At 40.0% G+C, this 20,085-nt stretch overlaps 1 protein-coding gene across 2 annotated transcripts; it reads left to right on the forward strand.

The window, feature by feature from the left end:
- Positions 1-8,625: 8,625 nt before the first annotated feature.
- Positions 8,626-11,913, forward strand: LOC142369251 (GTPase IMAP family member 7-like). Of its 2 annotated transcripts, none has more exons than XM_075451569.1 (2): positions 8,626-8,723; positions 10,277-11,913. In XM_075451569.1, the coding sequence occupies exons 1-2, from the start codon at positions 8,717-8,719 to the stop codon at positions 11,353-11,355; spliced, it is 1,086 nt and encodes a 361-aa protein (XP_075307684.1). In that variant the 5' UTR covers positions 8,626-8,716; the 3' UTR covers positions 11,356-11,913. The 2 variants fall into 2 exon arrangements, with proteins under 2 accessions (XP_075307684.1, XP_075307685.1); XM_075451570.1 differs by having other exon boundaries at positions 10,280-11,913.
- The last annotated feature ends 8,172 nt before the right edge of the window (positions 11,914-20,085 follow it).

The following is a 20,085-nucleotide window of genomic DNA, read 5'->3' on the forward strand; positions in this document are numbered from 1 at the left end:
AGAAGCTCTCAGCACCATCCCCTCATTAAACTACTTTCAGTACATTTCCAAACTGATCTGCATGGAATGTGAAGTTTAGTTTCAGTCCTGTTCTCAGCTGTTCCTGCTGATCTGCAGAGGGACTGAGTTCAAGCCTTTTCCAGGTTCCACTCAATTTTTATCAGTCTTCAAGCTTGTGTCTTGGATCTTAATTGTGTGTAAGCCCATAAAGTCTTGCAGATTGTTAGTTTTCTGTGACATGTGTTTCCAATAAGCTAAAAGAAGCCATGGTAGCTTATCATATATATTGTGGTTCAGAAGGGGATTCATTTCATTATGTGAAATGGTTTTCTTTTGTGGGCTCCACGTTGGTATCGTGGTTAGCACCGTCGCCTCACAGCGGGAGGGTTCCAGGTTCATCTCACGGCTGGGGTCTATGGGGTGCTGTTTGTAAAGCGGCTCACGCTGAAAATAACAGCAACATTTAGCTTCAAACAATGTTTAAAAAACGTGTGAATTTTTGAGCTTCACTTTTTTGCACATTTACAACAATATTTGTCAACTTAGAGATATTTTAAATATTTAAATCTAAATGTTAAATTTAAATGCAAAATGCTAAATCTAAATGTTAAATCTAAATGTTAAATTTAAATTCCATGATGTGGATGAGAGAGCTGCAGAGATCTTTATTCCTGCCAAGGAGTTAACATTATTCTAGTTATTTCCAAGACTCGGCAGGTTAACTTAATACTTAAACCCGATCTCAGTTTTTCCCCCTTTAAAACCAACTAGCAGGTCCCACTAGTGAAGTGGACAAGTGATGTGTTGGACCCGTGCTGATTTGTTTTCGTTTCCTTGCCATGGAAAAGTGAGAACAGCTGTTGTGATGGAGGCTAACAATGCACGGCAGTGACAGCGGGCACTGCTGTAGCCTCAGATGATTGTGTTTGGGATGAACACAAAAGACTCAGGGATCAGAAGGACATGAGAGGACCGAGAACAAGACGCAACCAATTCCGGGGGCTCCTGTCCACAACACAAGCCTGACTTGCGAGTGCGGAGCAGACGCTTCCAGCCACAGCCTCATACTGTGCGCATGGAAAGAGCCTGACTGCTGTCCTGGCAGCCGAGACTCAACGCCCATCTGCCATCAGCCTCTCAACCTGCTCCCTGAGGGAGGGGAGCCACAACCTCCCAACACAAAGCTGCTGATCTCTGGGTCCTAGTTATAAACTTTCGCCTCTGACGTTTAATGACGTGTTATGACGTATAAAACACGTGTTATGTGCGTGTTTTACATTGACGTATGTCGTTGAGGCATTATCATCACATATGTGGTGAGCTCTTTGTGACGTATTACCGTTGTGTGTGTGTGTGTGTGTGTGTGTGTGTGTGTGTGTGTGTGCGCACGTGTGTGTAAGTTGTGACGACCCAGAATAAAGTGAAAAAAAAAAACAGTTGGCTTGTTTCCTCCTGGAAGCTGGTTGGTGGTGGAGCAGAGTGGGCGTGGGTAATTGCGTATCTGCCAGCTTGACAACCTCTTTGCATCTGTCTCTATACTTCCCTCTGGTGGCCATAAACTGTAACTACACCCTGAAAGTCAGCATGAACATTGAAATGTGGGAACTCTTTATCAAATGAGGTTTTATGATGGAAGAGAGCATTCATATTAATATTTTAATAACAATGTCATATTTAGTTAAGATTATGAATGCTGAAGTTTTACCACAGCTTACATTTCTTATCATTACCCAGTATAGATAGATAGATAGATAGATAGATAGATAGATAGATAGATAGATAGATAGATAGATAGATAGATAGATAGATAGATAGATAGATAGATAGATAGATAGATAGATAGATCAGAGCATGGGCTTTCTGTTAGAGGGAATAGAGCTTACTACAATGAAAAGAGATAAAGTAGGACCAGTTTCAAACCTGCACAGTAACTGGTAAAAACCTTTAAGGATGAGACTTCACGTAAAGATTGTTGTACTTTGTCAGTTTGAATGTTTTACTGAAAGCATTGTTCTCCAGTTGTGTCTGAAATGGAGTGAAATCTGTTACAAAGTCATTTTGTTAATATGATGAAGGCACCAGCTGCAGTCCACAGATTCAGTCTTTATACTGTGAGCAGGGCATTTCTGCCCTCTAGTGGCCACAAATGGTATCTACAGAAAAAGTAAAGCTAGAGATATTATAAATGACTGACACTTCCGGTGGTACCGTTCAAAAATAAAATTCTATTAACAGACGTAATATAAAGCTATTTGACCTGATAACAGCGTAGATTTGTATTATTTACTATTTACGAGTGACTGAATGTAAATAAATACTGCTTAGATGTTGTCCATGAACTGAACTGTCAGATTAGAAAATGTCTTCGCAGATCTGAGCGTGTGACGGATTTACAAGTGATGAGTTTGGTCGATCTCAAGAGGAGCTGGTGAGGTTTCATATGAACCAGTTCCATTTTAAAGGCCAAAACTGAAAACCAAAGATACAAAAGCTTCAAGAAAGACTGAGTTACTGTCAGGAAAAACATCTCTGTCTGATAGAGAGCAGTTTGAGAAGGCAGATGGACAGTTCAAGCCTTTTCCAGGTTCCACTCAATTTTGTCTTTAAATTTGGAAACCAACAAGTCAGAGACTTTATTTGGATACAGAGCATGAGACAGAACAGTCCAACCCAACACCAAGCAGCTGAACAAACCAAAGACTGTTGATGAGCAAAGCTGCTTCACAGGAAACATGTTGGAAATCTAAAAGATAGTGTCTGTAGTCATCAGTCTCGGGTAAAAAGTGCCAAAAAAGCAGCACAAACAAGGCCAAAGTAAAGAGTGAAAATCTTTAAGTTGGTTAAAGTTTCATTCTCTGATTTAAAGGATAAGACCGGTTTTTTGACATTGGGCCCTTGATTTCACATTATAACATGATGTTCTACTCACCCCTGCTTGTTGTTGGTCATTTGGAGCTGTTCCGAAGATATTCGAGAGGCGTCTGGCTGCTCTCTTGAGATATTCGGCCATGAAACGGTTTCCTATGGGCAAGCTTATACAGGCACAAACTATGCTGTTTATAATTTATTAATTACTGTACACTAGCACTGATAACGTGGAGGTGCGTCGCTTACTTAAAAAAATCCGGGTTACTGTCATTTTGAATTTTTGTCGTAAAGTGGGTGTTACTGACGTCCTCGTCGTGCTACTACCACAGACAGCCCACAGACCTGCTGCCTATTTATTCATTCGGCTAAAATTCAAAATTTCATTAACCCGGATTTTTTTAAGTAAGCGACGCACCTCCACGTTATCAGTGCTAGTGTAGAGTAATTAATAAATTATAAACAGCATAGTTTGTGCCTGTATAACGTTGCCCATAGGAAACCGTTTCATGGCCGAATATCTCAAGAGAGCAGCCAGACGCCTCTCGAATATCTTCGGAACAGCTCCAAATGACCAACAACAAGCAGGGGTGAGTAGAACATCATGTTATAATGTGAAATCAAGGGCCCATGGTAAAAAAAACGGTCTTATCCTTTAATGGCCCAAACTGTTACTGAGCAGCTTTTAGTTTGTCAAGATGAGGGATCAAAGCTCTTACAGAAATAAACTCTGCAGTTCAGCATCCCAACAGAAGAATGGAACCAGCTCAGAAAGGAGGCTGCAGCTGTGGTTTGGTGGTTCAGGCAGACACAGAGCAGCTTCTGGAAGCAGAGGGAGGGGGTTCAACTCCTGTGGATGCTGATGGCTTTTAGAAAAGGAAGGGCAGGTTGTTCAGCTCAGAGGAGGCTGGGACTTTTGAAGCCAAAATGAAAAGAGAAACTTTAGGATTCAACCTTTCAGTGTGTTGTTGGACAGCTCAGGCTGTTGGGTGAAAACTTTGATCCTCCGAGAACGTGGAAAGTATGATCAAAGCACTTTTAAAGTTCAACAAAGGTGCTCAGAAAGAGTAGCTCAGGATGGAATGCTGCTTGGGGTTGGAATCATCATGGGTTCAATTCCCTCAAATTCTCTATAGGCTTCCAGTTTTTATTCTTTAAGGAATCTAAGGTTTGTGAGAAAGTGTTAAAGGGCAGATAGCTCAGACTGATAAAACAGTGAGATACCATTTGTGGCCACTAGAGGGCAGAAACGCCCTGCTCACAGTAAGAAGACTGAATCTGTGGACTGCAGCTGGTGCCTTCATCTTATTAACAAAATGACTTTGTAACAGATTTTACTCCATTTCAGACACAACGGGACAACAATGCTTTCAGTAAAACATTCAAACTGACAAAGTACAACAATCTTTACGAGAAGTTTAATCCTTAAAGGTTTTTACCAGTTACTGTGCAGGTTTGAAACTGGTCCTACTTTATATCTTTTCATTGTCGTAAGCTCTGTTTCCTCTCTGACAGAAAGCCCATGCTCTGATCTATCTATCTATCTATCTATCTATCTATCTATCTATCTATCTATCTATCTATCTATCTATCTATCTATCTATCTATCTATCTATCTATCTATCTATCTATCTATCTTTCTATCTATGTTCACTGGGTAATGATAAGAAATGTAAGCTGTGGTAAAACTTCAGCATTCATAATCTTAATTAAATATGACAGTGTTGTTAAAATATTAATATGAATGCTCTCTTCCATAATTAAACTTCATTTGATAAAGATTTCCCACATTTCAATGTTCATGCTGACTTTCAGGGAGTAGTTACAGTTTATGGCAACCAGAGGGAAGTATAGAGACAGATGCAAAGAGGTTGTCAAGCTAGCAGATACGCAATTAGATATCACTTCCGGTGAAGACGTACAAACAAAAGCCCCTAAATAATTGTAAGCGCTTTTTTTTTATCCTATATTTATGTATATAATAACGTACTTTTCTTAAGAAATTTACAATTTTTTTTATATAAGATATTCCCAGTATACATATTTGATGTTTTGTTTTGACTTGGAGTCTTCATTTAGAAGACATGAATCTTGAATCTGGTTTTCCTTTTCCTGCCTCAGCTCATGTGGGGGAGGAGCTGGAGCCTATCCCAGCTGTCATCGGGCAAGATGCAGGGTACACCCTGGACAGGCCGCCAGTCCATCACAGGGCCACACAGAGACAAACGAGACAAACAACCACACACTCATACTCATTCCTAGGGACAATTTTCAGAGACACCAATTAACCTAACATGCATATTTTTGGATGGTGGGAGGAAGCTGGAGTACCCAGAGAGAACCCATGCATACACGGGGAGAACAAGCAAACTCAGAAAGGCCCCAGCCGGAAGTTGAACCTGGAGCCCTCTCGCTGTGAGGCGATGGTGCTAACCACCACACCACCGTGCAGGCCCTATAGGCTAATGTTTGTAATGTATGCTAATGTAACAGTCTCCTTGTTATGATGACTAATTTGTTGTTATAGTTTATATTCAGGCAATTCCACAATTGGAATTAATTGTATCGATAATCTAAGAATAAAAGAAAAAAGATCAGCAGTTTTAGGCAGACAGATTGAACTTTTATTGGGTTTGGTGAAAGCATTAACTCTTAAAGAATTAGTTTAGATGAGATAGAACTTTATTGATCCCTTTGGGAGGTTCCCTCGGGGATATTAAGATTCCAGCAGCACCATTACAGAAAAAAAAAAAAATAGGATAAAAATTATACATACAAAGTTTGATAATAATAAAATAAAGAAATAAAATAAAGAAATCCTTTATCCAGCTAGTTCTAGTGCTCCTTCCCATTGTCTACCCCCTGATACCCCCCCCCCCCCCCCCCCCAAAGAGGAGTTGTACAGTCTGATAAAGTGAGGGACAAAGGAGTTTTTGAGTCTATTGGTCCTACACTTGGGAAGGACGAGTCTGTCACTGAATAGGCTCCTCTGTTCACTGAAGACGGTGTGCAGAGTGTGACTGGCTTTGTCTATAATGTCCAATAGTTTGTCCATAGTCCTCTTCTCAGAGAGTCCAGCTTCAGGCCAACCACAGCGCCAGCCTGCCTGATCAGTTTGTCCAGCCTGGATTTGTCCTTCTTGGATATAATGCCCCCCAGCACACCACGTTGTAAACCATTGACTGATGAAACATCCACAGGAGTCCCCTTTTGCAAAGAATCAACTTATTAAACCTCGTTAACGTGTCGATAAGGTGTTTTTGTGTTGCAGGAGATAGTATGACATGGAAGACAAAACATAGCAAACATCAACTCTGGGACGGGAAATATGGATACCTATTCTTAAGCAGATTTTAAATTTGTAGCATTTTGTACTGACCTCAGAGCACCTGATAGTTTTTCATGGTCAGATGTTGGACTCACAGCACTGCTTGAGAATGGCCAACCAACAGGCCAAGCCAGCAGAAAATCAAAGTACAAGTCAAAGTGCTGCAGTCACTTTTGTGATTTGTATTTTGACAACATGGAGGTTAAGCTTTTGTTAAGCGTTCAAATTTTTTCTTTTCCATGGTTGTCGACACCAGTTAAAGCACCTTCATATCTACTTCTCTCATCTCAAAGCTATTACAGGGTGCAGCCTTTTCATAAATTCCTTGTAACGATGCCGTAGACTGTGTAGTTTCTTTGGAGTCATTTCCACATCCATATTCTGCTGCTGTAAGTAGACGGCAAGTTTCCAAATGATTCCGTAACAGCTAAAAACAGTGGTTAACCAAGTCAACACGTACTCATTTTTAATAACTGAAGTGTTCACTTATAACTTCAGCCTTCAGGTGTTTTATATGGTTAATTTGGGTTTTCACAGGTTAGCTGTAACCTTTTTCACTCATAAAGTTAATCAAGCTTTTTTATAAAACAAATCTTTATCTGAATTTGTTTTGTTCCTGCAGCTTGTTATTTCAGCACATCTTTGACCCAAAGGTCTTACTGTTTATTGTTTTACTTCTGTAACTCCATTTCATGGAGTTTCTGTGTTGCCATTAAAAACAAAGATAAAAAGTGCCTCTTTTTTGACTTGTGAAAATCTTGCTCTATCCCAAAAAGGCATGAAAAGCTGGAGCTGGTGTTTTACAAAACATATTCCATTGATATTATATTCTTATTATGGACAACAATGTTGAAGGTTTTGTCATAGGGCCTGTTGCAGTAGGAAAAGATGTGTTTAAAATCCTGGATGATAGGAATCGGGTGTTTTACAGTGAACAAGCATCACATCATGTCCCACATCAAACTGCTTATCTGTCACGGTCTGTGGGTTTTCCGTCATGAAGTTCGTGTTGTGGCTTTTGTTTCACTGAACTTGTTTTACTGGTTTAGTTGGATTGTTCTTGGTTTGTTGGTGTTTTTTTTGGCTTAGTTCAGTTTCTGTCGTACATTTATTTAGTTTTCCTTATTCTCCAGATCACTGTTTTAGCACTCCCTGCGCTTTCATGGTTTCTGCTCAGCTCTGTTTCTTGTTTGTCCAGCACATGGCACTGCTTTTAGTTTGTACATAATAAACATTTAGGTTCTAACACCTGTGTGCCTCACACCTTTTTGCTCCCTGGGTTGGATCTGACACTTCTTCTTGGTAATATGGACTGTGACAGTAGAATCTCTCCACACCTGGACCCAACAGGCTACACTTTTTCCTTCCAGGAGGTTACTGAATCTGGCTTAGGATGCAAAAGGCTCACTTCAGCTATTTCTGGCTCCACCATCATTCACCACACATGTTTAATCACATTTCTTGCTGGGACAGTGTCAGAGCCCATTTAGGGCCAAGGTTCACACCGCTGCAGCTCATGCCTGGTGCAAAGCCTGAGCTTGCAGACAATGCCGAAAAGTTCTGATCTTGTCCCTACCTAGGGCTTTACAGTTGACACCAGACATGTCCCTGTTCCTGTGCAGGAGTCTGTAGGTGTTACATACCGATCAGGCAGTGACTCAACAGGGCGTGCACTCAACACTAGAGGATACCATTTTAACGAAGCTGTACTGAAGCTTCTTTAAAAGTAATTTCAAACTGATATCAGCTTTGCATGCAGTTGCTAAAGTAGGCTATAGTTTATATTCGTTATGGTTTGAGGTACAGTGTTTTTGAAAGACCTAAATACAGATACAGCAAATGATCGGAGGTTGAAGGCAACTGAACTGATTTATTTAAATTTTAAACAAAAAGTGAGGCCAAACCAGAAGTACATAAAATTTTTTTAAAAAATGCTGCCAAAACATGAAAAAAAAAAATTAGACTAATCAGAGACTAGAAACAAGAACTGGAACAAGTGGTTGTAACAGCAAGGATCTGACAATGACTGAGAGAACAGAGAGCTTAAATACTGAGAACTGATTGGTGAAAGGTAGCAGCTGAACAGAGGTGAGTGAGTGGAGTGAATGACCTGAACATGGAGGCTGAGGAAACTATGGGTGAGAGATGTGAAACGAGAAATCTACATGATTACATACAAGGAAACACAAAACAAAACCCAGAAAAAATCCACACAAAACCAAAACAAAGTCCAAAAACAAATCCACAAACTCTAAAAATACTTTTGTAGGGTGAAAATGTTTGAACCCATTAAGACCTGATGTTACATGTAATGTTTTCTGTCCACATTTAGAGGAAGTTTCAAGTCTTTGTGAGTTAAAACATTGTCAGAGGCAGTTTGAAACTAGCTCCGCCTCTAAAACACCATTATTTTCCCCTGTTATTGCATCTCGAGGAAGTGATTTGAACAGACGAGCTACAATCACAGCACAGAACGGAGCAGAGAACAAGTTCCAACAGATTTCCACTTTGATTTCTAAAATCATGGCGGGTGAGTAGAGATAATGAATATTTATCTGTGGGTTGAATGACTGAAAACATGAAGAGCTAAAATGTCTGAAATTAAAAACTTTCAAAGACATAAAATGCACAACACCAATATGTCAGCTGAGCTGCCCTGATAACACAAATACAATTAGTAGATCAAACAGATTCATGTTGATGATGTATAAAATACAAGATTGATGGAACTTCTTGAATAATGTTTCTGTTTGAAAAAAAACAAATGAACATTTCATTTGTTTTATGAAATGTTCATACTGAATGTGTGTGTGAAAAATACTGTACACACTGTACACAAATATATAAAAACACTGTAAAAATGCTGCATCCAAAGAATCATTTGGACCAAACTCGGTGGAAACTTAAGACACTTGTTGGCAGGAATAAAGTGTAGATCACTGTTGGGCTGTGGTTCGTGGAGCGTGTCGAACACTGGAAGCAGGAATGAATACTTAAAGGAGGGGCAGTTAGAGGCTGACATGTCAGAAGGCAAAACCAAAGACACAGACAAACTGTCTTTAAAAACACTAATCACACATTTTACAATTAGCATGTGAGCCTCAACTTCTTTACTCAAATAGGAGAGCACACAGCAGGCTATTCAGATCTGCTAAAGGACACATGCACATATCTCACCATTAAGCTTGCATGGAACAAATATCAACTTAACTAACTCTCTAAACACATTATTACTGATAATGTACTGTAAACTCACACAACGCGTATGCTAGCAGGAAATGAGTGGTTCCACCCATGACTTTCTGGTTAGTGAGGCTCATTCAAGGGATTGCATCTAACTTTCAAAACTCTTACATGAAGATCACATTTCTATAAATAAATGTTAGTCACAGACACTCATTTAAATACCTGTAACATTTTAAATTCCTCCATCATTTTTGCTCACCTATAAACACAGAAACACAAGCACATCAGCACGATGTACACTGCAGGCTTTTGGGGTCTGCTGTACAACACATGTACGTCTTCAAGACCCCTAAAATGTCCAAACTATCCTACTTGAACATTACAATTAATATTGTGAGCACAGGAAATACTCCGGGACCACCATACCCACAAAAAGAAGACGATCAGTGGGGTTACATGGCTCTGAAAGGATCGGATAATTGGCTAAATTACAATAAGTCTGAGTTATTAAGTGCATGTAGGCACCTTAATCTGACAAGAAATTGGATCGGATCGGATTACTCGCGATCGGATTAAGACTTAAACGTGTTTGCAGACGGGTGAAGCACGTGGGGAATTAGATTTTGCGTTCTGTGCATGCTTGAGATTTTTTTTCCACGGTCGTGAACCGGAAGTCGGAAGAGACGATATTACTGTTGTTATTATCAGAGTGAAGCAAGAAAAGATTTGGAATCGTGGAGGGTGACGTGAAAGAAATCTTTCTGTGTGGGTTCAAAAAGCTTCTTCATCTGCTCAAATACTGCTCTGATGATATGCAAGTGGACATGTGTGTGTATGTGTGTATAATGTATTTAATTGAAGATGTAATAATGTGAAATCATTACTGTCTTCTTGCAGCAGACCTAAGGATCGTTCTACTTGGGAAAACTGGAGTTGGGAAAAGCCGCCTGGCTGAAACCATATTTGGAGAGAAAGTGTTTCAGATAGGTGGCACTGCAAACTCTGAAACAAGTGAATGTCAGAGTGCAACCAGAGAGGTTAATGGAAGAAACATCACATTGATCGACACTCCTGGATTCTTTGACAATCGCAAGAATGAAGAGGACCTGAAACCTGAGATAGCAAAGTGCATCACCGAGTGCCCCCCTGGCCCTCATGCTTTTCTCATTATACTTAAAGTGGAGAAATTTACAGAGCACGAGAAAGAGGTTGTCTCTAAAATGAAACAAACTTTTTCTGAGGAAGCTTTCAAATATGCTGTGGTCGTCTTCACTCACGGTGATCAGCTCACCGAAGGGATGGCGATTAAAGAGTTTGTGAGAGGAAATGAGGATCTGCGTGATCTCCTGGAGAAATGTGGAGGCCGCTGCCATGTGGTTGACAACAAATACTGGAACAACCAGCAGCATGAATACAGAAACAACCAGATCCAGGTGGGAAATCTGCTCAACACAATAACAGAGATGGTGAAGACAAACAATGGAGGTTTCTACACCAATGAAATGCTACAAGCAGTGAGCAGACTAATTCAAGAGGAGGAAAGACGCATTCAGTCATCATCAGGACATGTGTCACAGGAAGACATTAAGAGTCGGGCAAAGAAAAATGTCTTAAATTTTCTCAAGAAAGCTGCAGGTATTACAACAGGAACGTTGTTAGGAGCTCTGCTCGGTGTGCCTGTGATGGTTGCTGCAGTTGTCCTGGCATTGAAAGCAATGGGAACAGCTGGAGCAGTGGCAGTGGTAAGGGCAGCTGGAGGAACTGCAGCAGCAGGTATAGCAGCTGGTATAGTAGCAGGAGCTGCTGCTATTGGAGGAGCAGCAGCTGGAGGTTATACTGGGTATTGTGAAGCTGATAAATCAGACTCGGTTGTAGAGGCGGTAATGAACACAGCTAAGGCTGTTGGTAAGCCGATTAAAAAAGTGTTAAATATAAAGGAAAATCAAGTCATATATACCAAATCAAAGTTAAACTAGGCTGCAGCTGAGCTTTTATTAAGCTTATTAGATGATGGAACACTTTAAGTGTACATGAAGACTAAGAAATACATGTCATACTTTAACTACTGGAAACCTAAACAATACATCTATTCATTTATTTGTCTTTTATCCCGCTTTCACACCTAAATGAACTTTAACTGGAATTTTATTCTGTGCTTATTGGGATGGGAGTGTTACAATACATTTTTAAATTCTCTTTTAGCAAATTTGTTCAATCTAAATATGGAAGTTGAGGGAATCTGTTTTCTTTGCCAGGTGTGGTTTTTTACAGATTCGTTGATAAGTTGATTTCTGTAGTTGACTCTTTTGTGTGCAGGTGTCATTATTTTTGTCACTGATTTTATGCATTATACAAAGACTGATAAAGGTCACTGGAACAGAGCATCGGCTGTTTAAAGAGAATGTTGCCTTAAGGTTTAACAATGATATCTTTCTAATATGAAACACTGATTTATTGCCTTTATGTATACAGCTGTTCAAACACTGCTCTTTATGCATATAATGTTAATCATGAATAAAAAAAACCCTCCTGTATTGTTGGTTTCTTTTTATCTTAATCATTTACACACACACACAAAATCGTTCTTTTGACTTGTTTTAAGTGCAGGTTGCCTTTTAGGTTTAAGCAGAATATTTGACAGTTTTATTTCCAATGAAGTCCTCACTCATAAGACATCCCAACGTTTCCATGTTTGATTGTAATGTGGAGTGTGGTCAGAGTGAGCAGCCACACATATTCAGTCAGATGTGAGTTGTTGCAGATCAGCAGGAACAGCTGAGAACAGGATGAGAGGAAGAAGCTCTCAGCACCATCCCCTCATTAAACTACTTTCAGTACATTTCCAAACTGATCTGCATGGAATGTGAAGTTTAGTTTCAGTCCTGTTCTCAGCTGTTCCTGCTGATCTGCAGAGGGACTTAGTTCAAGCCTTTTCCAGGTTCCACAAAATTTTTCTCAGTCTTCAAGCTTGTGTCTTGGATCTTAATTGTGTTTAAGTCCATAAAGTCTAGCAGATTGTTAGTTTTCTGTGACTTGTGTTTCCAATAAGCTAAAAGAAGCCATGTTAGCTTATCATATATGTTGTGGTTCAGAAGGGGATTCATTTCATTATGTGAAATGGTTTTCTTTTGTGGGCTCCACGTTGGTATCGTGGTTAGCACCGTCGCCTCACAGCGGGAGGGTTCCAGGTTCATCTCCCGGCTGGGGCCTATGGGGTGCTGTTTGTAAAGCGGCTCACGCTGAAAATTACAGCAATATTTAGCTTCAAACAATGTTTAAAAAACGTGTGAATTTTTGAGCTTCACTTTTTTGCACATTTACAACAATATTTGTCAACTTAGAGATATTTTAAATATTGAAATCTAAATGTTAAATGTTAAATTTAAATGCTAAATCAAAATCTAAATCTAAATGTTAAATGTTAAATGTAAATGTAAATGTAAATGTAAATGTAAATGTAAATCTAAATGTTAAATGTAAATGTAAATGTAAATGTAAATGTTAAATTTAAATGCTAAATCTAAATCTAAATGTTAAATCTAAATGTTTTGGGTGAAACTAAAGGAGCGCGGGTGTATGATGATAGATCAGTCACCCCCCCATAGATAGATAGATAGATAGATAGATAGATAGATAGATAGATAGATAGATCGATCGATCGATCGATCGATCAGAGCATGGGCTTTCTGTCAGAGAGGGAACAGAGCTTACTACAATGAAAATATGTAAAGTAGGACCAGTTTCGAACCTCCACCGTAACTGGTAAAAATCTTTAAAGATGCACTGAAACTAATGTTCATCTATCATTCAAATGAAATTTTTGTCTTTTTCTAAAACCATCAATCCAACTTGAACTAAATTTTCCGGGCATAACTTGTTAAAACGGCCATTTAAAAGTGTGAATTATGTGGCCTTTGGTGCGAAATTGGCCACGTGACCGTGACGTCATAGGGTTGACTCCCTTATTTGCTAGTATGGCTGGCTGCGAAAATAACATACATTTGATGGACTTATATCTCATAAAGGAACCAAAATTCTGATACAAACATCAGCAGGTCGAAAGAACACACCTCTAACATTATGTGGAAAAACTTTCGTTGAATTTAAGCCACACAAATCGATTTAATATCTATATTGTAGAGGCTCTCTGCACCTCCCGTATGGGTAATGAAAATGAAAGAAAGTTACCATTTTCGGCACAGGATCGGCGGCACAAAACAGCCATCGCTCCTACTACACGCTGATTATTATTAAGATGCTATCAATCAAATGACACAATAGTGTATGTTTGCTGTGGTAAACTGGAAAAGATTTGAACATGCCGGTTTCGCAGATATGGCAGGCTGCTGCGCTGTCTTTTACACGTTGAAACATAACGAAGGGGCACTTTGAAATCCAGCCACTTAAAAAAACCGTATGTGATAATAACATGGTTTTAATGTAAGCTTAATAAACAATGGCGTGGATTAACGGGTCGGAGATCCTCCAGTGCGCGGCCCCATCTGCGGATCCTCACGGGTCGGCGGCAGGGAGATGGGCACCCGGCCTCGCCACGACTGACAGCAGCCATCGGTAGGAGTAATCCACGGAGCCTCGGATGTCGTAGCCGGCGCAATCACCGGAGAGACCAGACAGCAATTCTAGCTGGATATGTGTGTAGACCGAAGAGCAAAGCGAGCAGTCCCCTGCTTCCGAGCAGCAATTCAGGTGCAGCTATCGGCAGGCGGCAGCACGCTGTGATACGATCCACCGTGCTCTCAGCCAATAGCAGTGGTCGACACTTGCCTCTCAGAAGCGAACAGTAAGCGAACATTATTATATATAAAAAAAACAAGTCCAATTATGTCCGATCTGGAAATTTCAGACTCACCTGTCTTCGCGCCCGAGCAGTAGTTCGAGCAGGGACAGTCTCCGTCGGCACACCAGGTCCAGCAATGTCAATAGTTGGAACAGCTTCAGCTAAAAGACGTCTCCTATTCCCAACCATTCCCGCGATCTCCACATTTTTAGTGAAACAGTTCTGATGGAAATGTACGGAGCACAACACGGATGTTGAGGACACTTCAAAATCACGACGATGCCTCCGTACAAACTGTATCCACCGTGCTCTTGTCTTTGCCTTCTCCTTGTCAGCCTCAGTTCCAGTAGTTTTTGGTTTGGGAAACATGTGCAGAGAGATGCCTTCAGTGAAGCTGCTATTTTTGCAACTAACACCATTTGGCCCTCCAGCAACACAATATTTTCTGCCGTGCTTTGATGTCCTAGCCATAGACGCCACCATTACAGTTAGACTACGAGAACTGCTGTGTCAACCCTATGACGTCACGCATTAAAAAAAGAATTCGCAAAAAAAGACAAAATGTGGCTCCTTTTGAGCCCGTTTTAACATGACTTCCCGGATAAATTATTATCCAGACAATATCTCATTTTAATCGCAAGGCTTGGAACCTTTAGAATCAGCAGCAAAAACTGTGAAATTCCAACAATTAAAATTCGTTTCATAAGCACTTTAAGGATGAGACTTTACAGATCATAGAATCATGCATGTGTAACATAGCAGATCATCTATCTATCTATCTATCTATCTATCTATCTATCTATCTATCTATCTATCTATCTATCTATCTTTCTTCACTGAGTAATGATAAGAAATGTAAGCTATGGTAAAACTTCAGCATTCATAATCTTAACTAAATATGACAGTGTTGTTAAAATATTAATATGAATGCTCTCTTCCATCATAAAACCTCATTTGATAAAGATTTCCCACATTTCAATGTTCATGCTGACTTTCAGGGTGTAGTTACAGTTTATGGCCACCAGAGGGAAGTATAGAGACAGATGCAAAGAGGTTGTCAAGCTAGCAGATACGCAATTAGATATCACTTCCGGTGAGGACATACAAATAAAAGCCTCCCAAATAATTGTAAGGGCTTTTTTTTATCCTATATTTATGTATGTAATAACGTACTTTTCTTAAGAAATTTACAATTTTTTTATATAAGATATTCCCAGTATACATATTTGATGTTTTGTTTTGACTTGGAGTCTTCATTTAGAAGACATGAATCTTGAATCTGGTTTTCCTTTTCCTGCCTCAGCTCATGTCCCACACTCCAGATCCGCTCAGATCCACAAGCACAGCTCGCCTTCTCCGGAGACATTTTTTTAATCTGACAGTTCAGTTGATGGACAACATCTAAGCAGTTACTGTTGGGTCTCTGAGAGAAACGTGATGTTGAGGCGCACTCAGCCGCCCCAGCAGCAGAACATCTGTCTGTCATGAAGGTGACGTCACTAACTGAAGAAACGGATAACAAGGAAGAAAAAAAAAACAGGGAAAAGTAGTTAAAGCGTGGCCTTGTTTCGGTATAAGATGTGAATAAGCCCAGTAACACAAGGATTGTTCACATTCATACAAGACACAAAAGGCATTCGATTCTGAGAGATTTTATTTATTCCAAATCCCAATTCCTCTCCTGAGCTGACTCGGCCTTATCCTTCTGTTCCTCAGGGTTAAGGTGCCCCATGAGAGGCGATCAAACAGGCTTTACACAGAGACAGTGGAAACCATTAGGGAATAGAGCTTACTACAATGAAAAGATGTAAAGTAGGACCAGTTTCAAACCTGCACATTAACTGGTAAAAACCTTTAAGGATGAAACTTCTCGTAAAGATTGTTGTACTTTGTCAGTTTGAATGTTTTACTGAAAGCATTGTTCTCCCGTTGTGTCTGAAATGGAGTGAAATCTGTTCCAAAGTCATTTTGTCCACAGATTCAGTCTTTATACTGTGAGCCAGAGCCGTTTATAGAGAGCCGATTCAGAGCCTCTGCTGTGCGCAGGGCGTTTCTGCCCTCTACTGGCCACAAATGGTATCTACAGAAAAAGTAAAGCTAGAGATATTACAAATGACTGACACTTCCGGTGGTGCCTTTCAAAAATAAAATTCTATTAACAGATGTAATATAAAGCAATTTGACCTGATAACAGCGTAGATTTGTATTACTTACTATTTACGAGTGACTGAATGTAAATAAATACTGCTTAGATGTTGCTCATTAACTGAACTGTCAGATTAGAAAATGTCTTCGCAGAAGGCGAGCTGTCCTTCCGGATCTGAGCGTGTGACGGATTCACGAGTGATGAGTTTGGTCGATCTCACGAGGAGCTGCTGAGGTTTCATATGAATCAGTTCCATTTTAAAGGCCAAATCTGAAAACCAAAGATACAAAAGCTTCAAGAAAGACTAGTTTGCTGTCAGGAAGAACAGCTCTGTCTGTTAGAGAGCAGCTTGAAAAGGCAGATGGACAGTTCAAGCCTTTTCCAGGTTCCACTCAATTTTGATCAGTCTTTAAATTTGGAAACCAACAAGTCAGAGACTTTATTTGGATACAGAGCATGAGACAGAACAGTCCCAACCCAACACCAAGCAGCTGAACAAACCAAAGACTGTTGATGAGCAAAGCTGCTTCACAGGAAACATGTTGGAAATCTAAAAGATAGAGTCTGTAGTCATCAGTCTCAGGTAAAAAGTGCAAAGAAAGCAGCACAAGCAAGGCCAAAGTAAAGAGTGAAATCGTTAAGTTGGTTAAAGTTTCATTCTCTGATTTAATGGCTCAAACTGTTACTGAGCAGCTTTTAGTTTGTCAAGATGAGGGATCAAAGCTCTTGAAGAAATAAACTCTGCAGTTCAGCATCCGAACAGAAGAATGGAACCAGCTCAGAAAGGAGGCTGAAGCTGTGGTTTGGTGGTTCAGGCAGACACAGAGCAGCTTCGGGAAACAGAGGGAGGGGGTTCAACTTCGGATGCTGATGGCTTTTAGAAAAGGAAGGGCAGGTTGTTCAGCTCAGAGGAGGCTGGGACTTTTGAAGCCAAAATGAAAAGAGAAACTTTAGGATTCTACCTTTCAGTGTGTAGTTGAACAGCTCAGGCTGTTGGCTGAAAGCTTTGAACCTCAGAGAATGTGGAAACTATGATCACAGCACTTTTAAAGTTCAACAAAGTTTCTCAGAAAGAGTAGCTCAGGATGATGGGATGCTGCCTGGGGTTGGAATCATCATGGGTTCAAATCTCTTTAGACTTCCAGTTTTTATTCTTTAAGGAATCAAATCATCATTTCTTTCAGGATAGAGACCAACAATCAAAGTAAGATTTGTGAGATAGCTCAGACTGATAAAACAGTGAGATACCATTTGTGGCCACTAGAGGGCAGAAACGCCCTGCTCACAGTATAAAGACAGAATCCGTGGACTGCAGCTGGTGCCTTCATCATATTAACAAAATTACTTTCTATCTATCTATCTATCTATCTATCTATCTATCTATCTATCTTCACTGGGTAATGATAAGAAATGTAAGCTATGGTAAAACTTCAGCATTCATAATCTTAATTAAATATGACAGTGTTGTTAAAATATTAATATGAATGCTCTATTCCATAATAAAACCTCATTTGATAAAGATTTCCCACATTTCAATGTTCATGTTGACTTTCAGGGTGTAGTTACAGTTTATGGCCACCAGAGGGAAGTATAGAGACAGATGCAAAGAGGTTGTCAAGCTAGCAGACACGCAATTAGATATCACTTCCGGTGAAGACATACAAACAAAAGCCTCCAAATAATTGTAAGCGCTTTTTTTAAATCCTATATTTATGTATGTAATAACGTACTTTTCTTAAGAAATTTACAATTGTTTGTATGTGACATATTCCCAGTTCACATATTTGATGTTTTGTTTTGACTTGGAGTCTTCATTTAGAAGACATGAATCTTGAATCTGGTTTTCCTTTCCCTGCCTCAGCTCATGTCCCACACTCCAGATCCGCTCAGATCCACAAGGACAGCTCGCCTTCTCCGGAGACATTTTTTAAAACTGACAGATCAGTTAATGGACAACATCTAAGCAGTTACTGTTGGGTCTCTGAGAGAAACGTGATGTTGAGGCGCACTCAGCCGCCCCAGCAGCAGCACATCTGTCTGTCATGAAGGTGATGCTAACTGAAGAAATGGATAACAAGGAAGAAAAAAAAAACAGGGAAAAGTAGTTAAAGCGTGGCCTTGTTTCGGTATAAGATGTGAATAAGCCCAGTAACACAAGGATTGTTCACATTCATATAAGACACAAAAGGCATTTGATTCTGAGAGATTTTATTTATTCCAAATCCCAATTCCTCTCCTGAGCTGACTCGGCCTTATCCTTCTGTTCCTCAGGGTTAAGGTGCCCCATGAGAGGCGATCAAACAGGCTTTACACAGAGACAGTGGAAACCATTTGGGTGACCACACACAAATGACCACAACTTCTGTATCCCCATTTAAAAAGTTGTCCCAAGTTGTCCCTGGAAAAACCGCAGGGAAGGGTGCTGGAGAAACGGACCAACAGCGCCTTCCTACAACTAGTGCCTTCTTATCCATGGTGTACACGCTTTAAATCTAAAGAAAACATGAGAAAATAACTCATCTTGATGCTATAATGGGATTTTAGGGATGTGTACTTTCTTTTTACAATGAAATAAATGTGACTAAACACCATAACAAACCTTAGACATTCAGTCCCTGTCTAAAAATGTAGACTTGCAGCACCAAAGTGGCCTTGAGTTGGTCCTCAGCTTCCTCTGCTTTCACCTCATTATTCACTCCTTCCTGAGTTCACCAAGCCGTCAGTTTTCATTTCATCGCGTCAGCTGTTGAAGGTGATATTTTCCACCCACACACTGGACCATCCATCCATCCATTTATTTATTGTTTATTATTGGGCTGAGATTTCTGCATCATGTCTTAAAGATGTCACAGTTGGATATTTTTCTAACAGAGTTTCTCTTTTTCAGCAGGTATCCCGGGGCTGGTGCCCCCTTTCCTGTCCCCTCGGCCCCCAGCTGCCCTGCGCTCAGGATGGAGGATCGGACTGAAGAGAAGCTTCTGTGCAAATTGTTGGTTTCCTTAGTTAGGAAAAAGTTTTTGAATTAGCTCTGTGTGAATGATTTCAATGAATTGAAGTATATTATTTATGTGTTGAGATGACATTTTGTGCTGTGTAAATAAGACTGAATTGTTTCCAGAGGGGAACAGTGTAGCTGTAAGTTAGCAGCAGACCGAGCCGGAGACGTACTCAGCGTAACTCGCAGTAATGCACGCGTACTGTTAATTACTGTGTTTAACTATATTAATGGTTTTTGCTTTCCTTGTTTGAAATGTTTAGGTTTAATACTTTGTCTGCGCTTTGGAAGCTTGTCTCCATTTGGAAATGTTGACGAGTTGCCAATAAGCTTGTCTTGGATCTTAATTGTGTATAAGTCAATAAAGTCTTGCAGATTGTTAGTTTTCTGTGACTGTTGTATTCAATAAGCTAAAAGAAGCTTATCATATATGTTGTGGTTTAGAAAGGGATTCATTTCATTATGTGAAATGGTTTTCTATTGTTGTATTTAATTTTTAGGTAAATGACAGATTTAGGTTCAGGCAGCATTTAATCATCATTTCTTTCACGGTTGGAGACCAACCATGAAAGTACAGCTTGTGTGAGAATGTTAAAGTGATGGGCAGATAGCTCAGACTGATAAAACATTGAGGTGGTGTTAGAGTCGGGGGATCGGAGCCCACAGCTGCAGAGGCACCAGCTGGGGGTGCTGTTAGGTGAATGATTTTAACTTTGGAGGCTCTGAGATATTCTTCCACGCTGCTGTTTTGTCCATCCAGAAGTTTG

Source organism: Odontesthes bonariensis, chromosome 19 (genome assembly GCF_027942865.1).
Source record: "Odontesthes bonariensis isolate fOdoBon6 chromosome 19, fOdoBon6.hap1, whole genome shotgun sequence".
NCBI lineage: Eukaryota > Metazoa > Chordata > Actinopteri > Atheriniformes > Atherinopsidae > Odontesthes > Odontesthes bonariensis.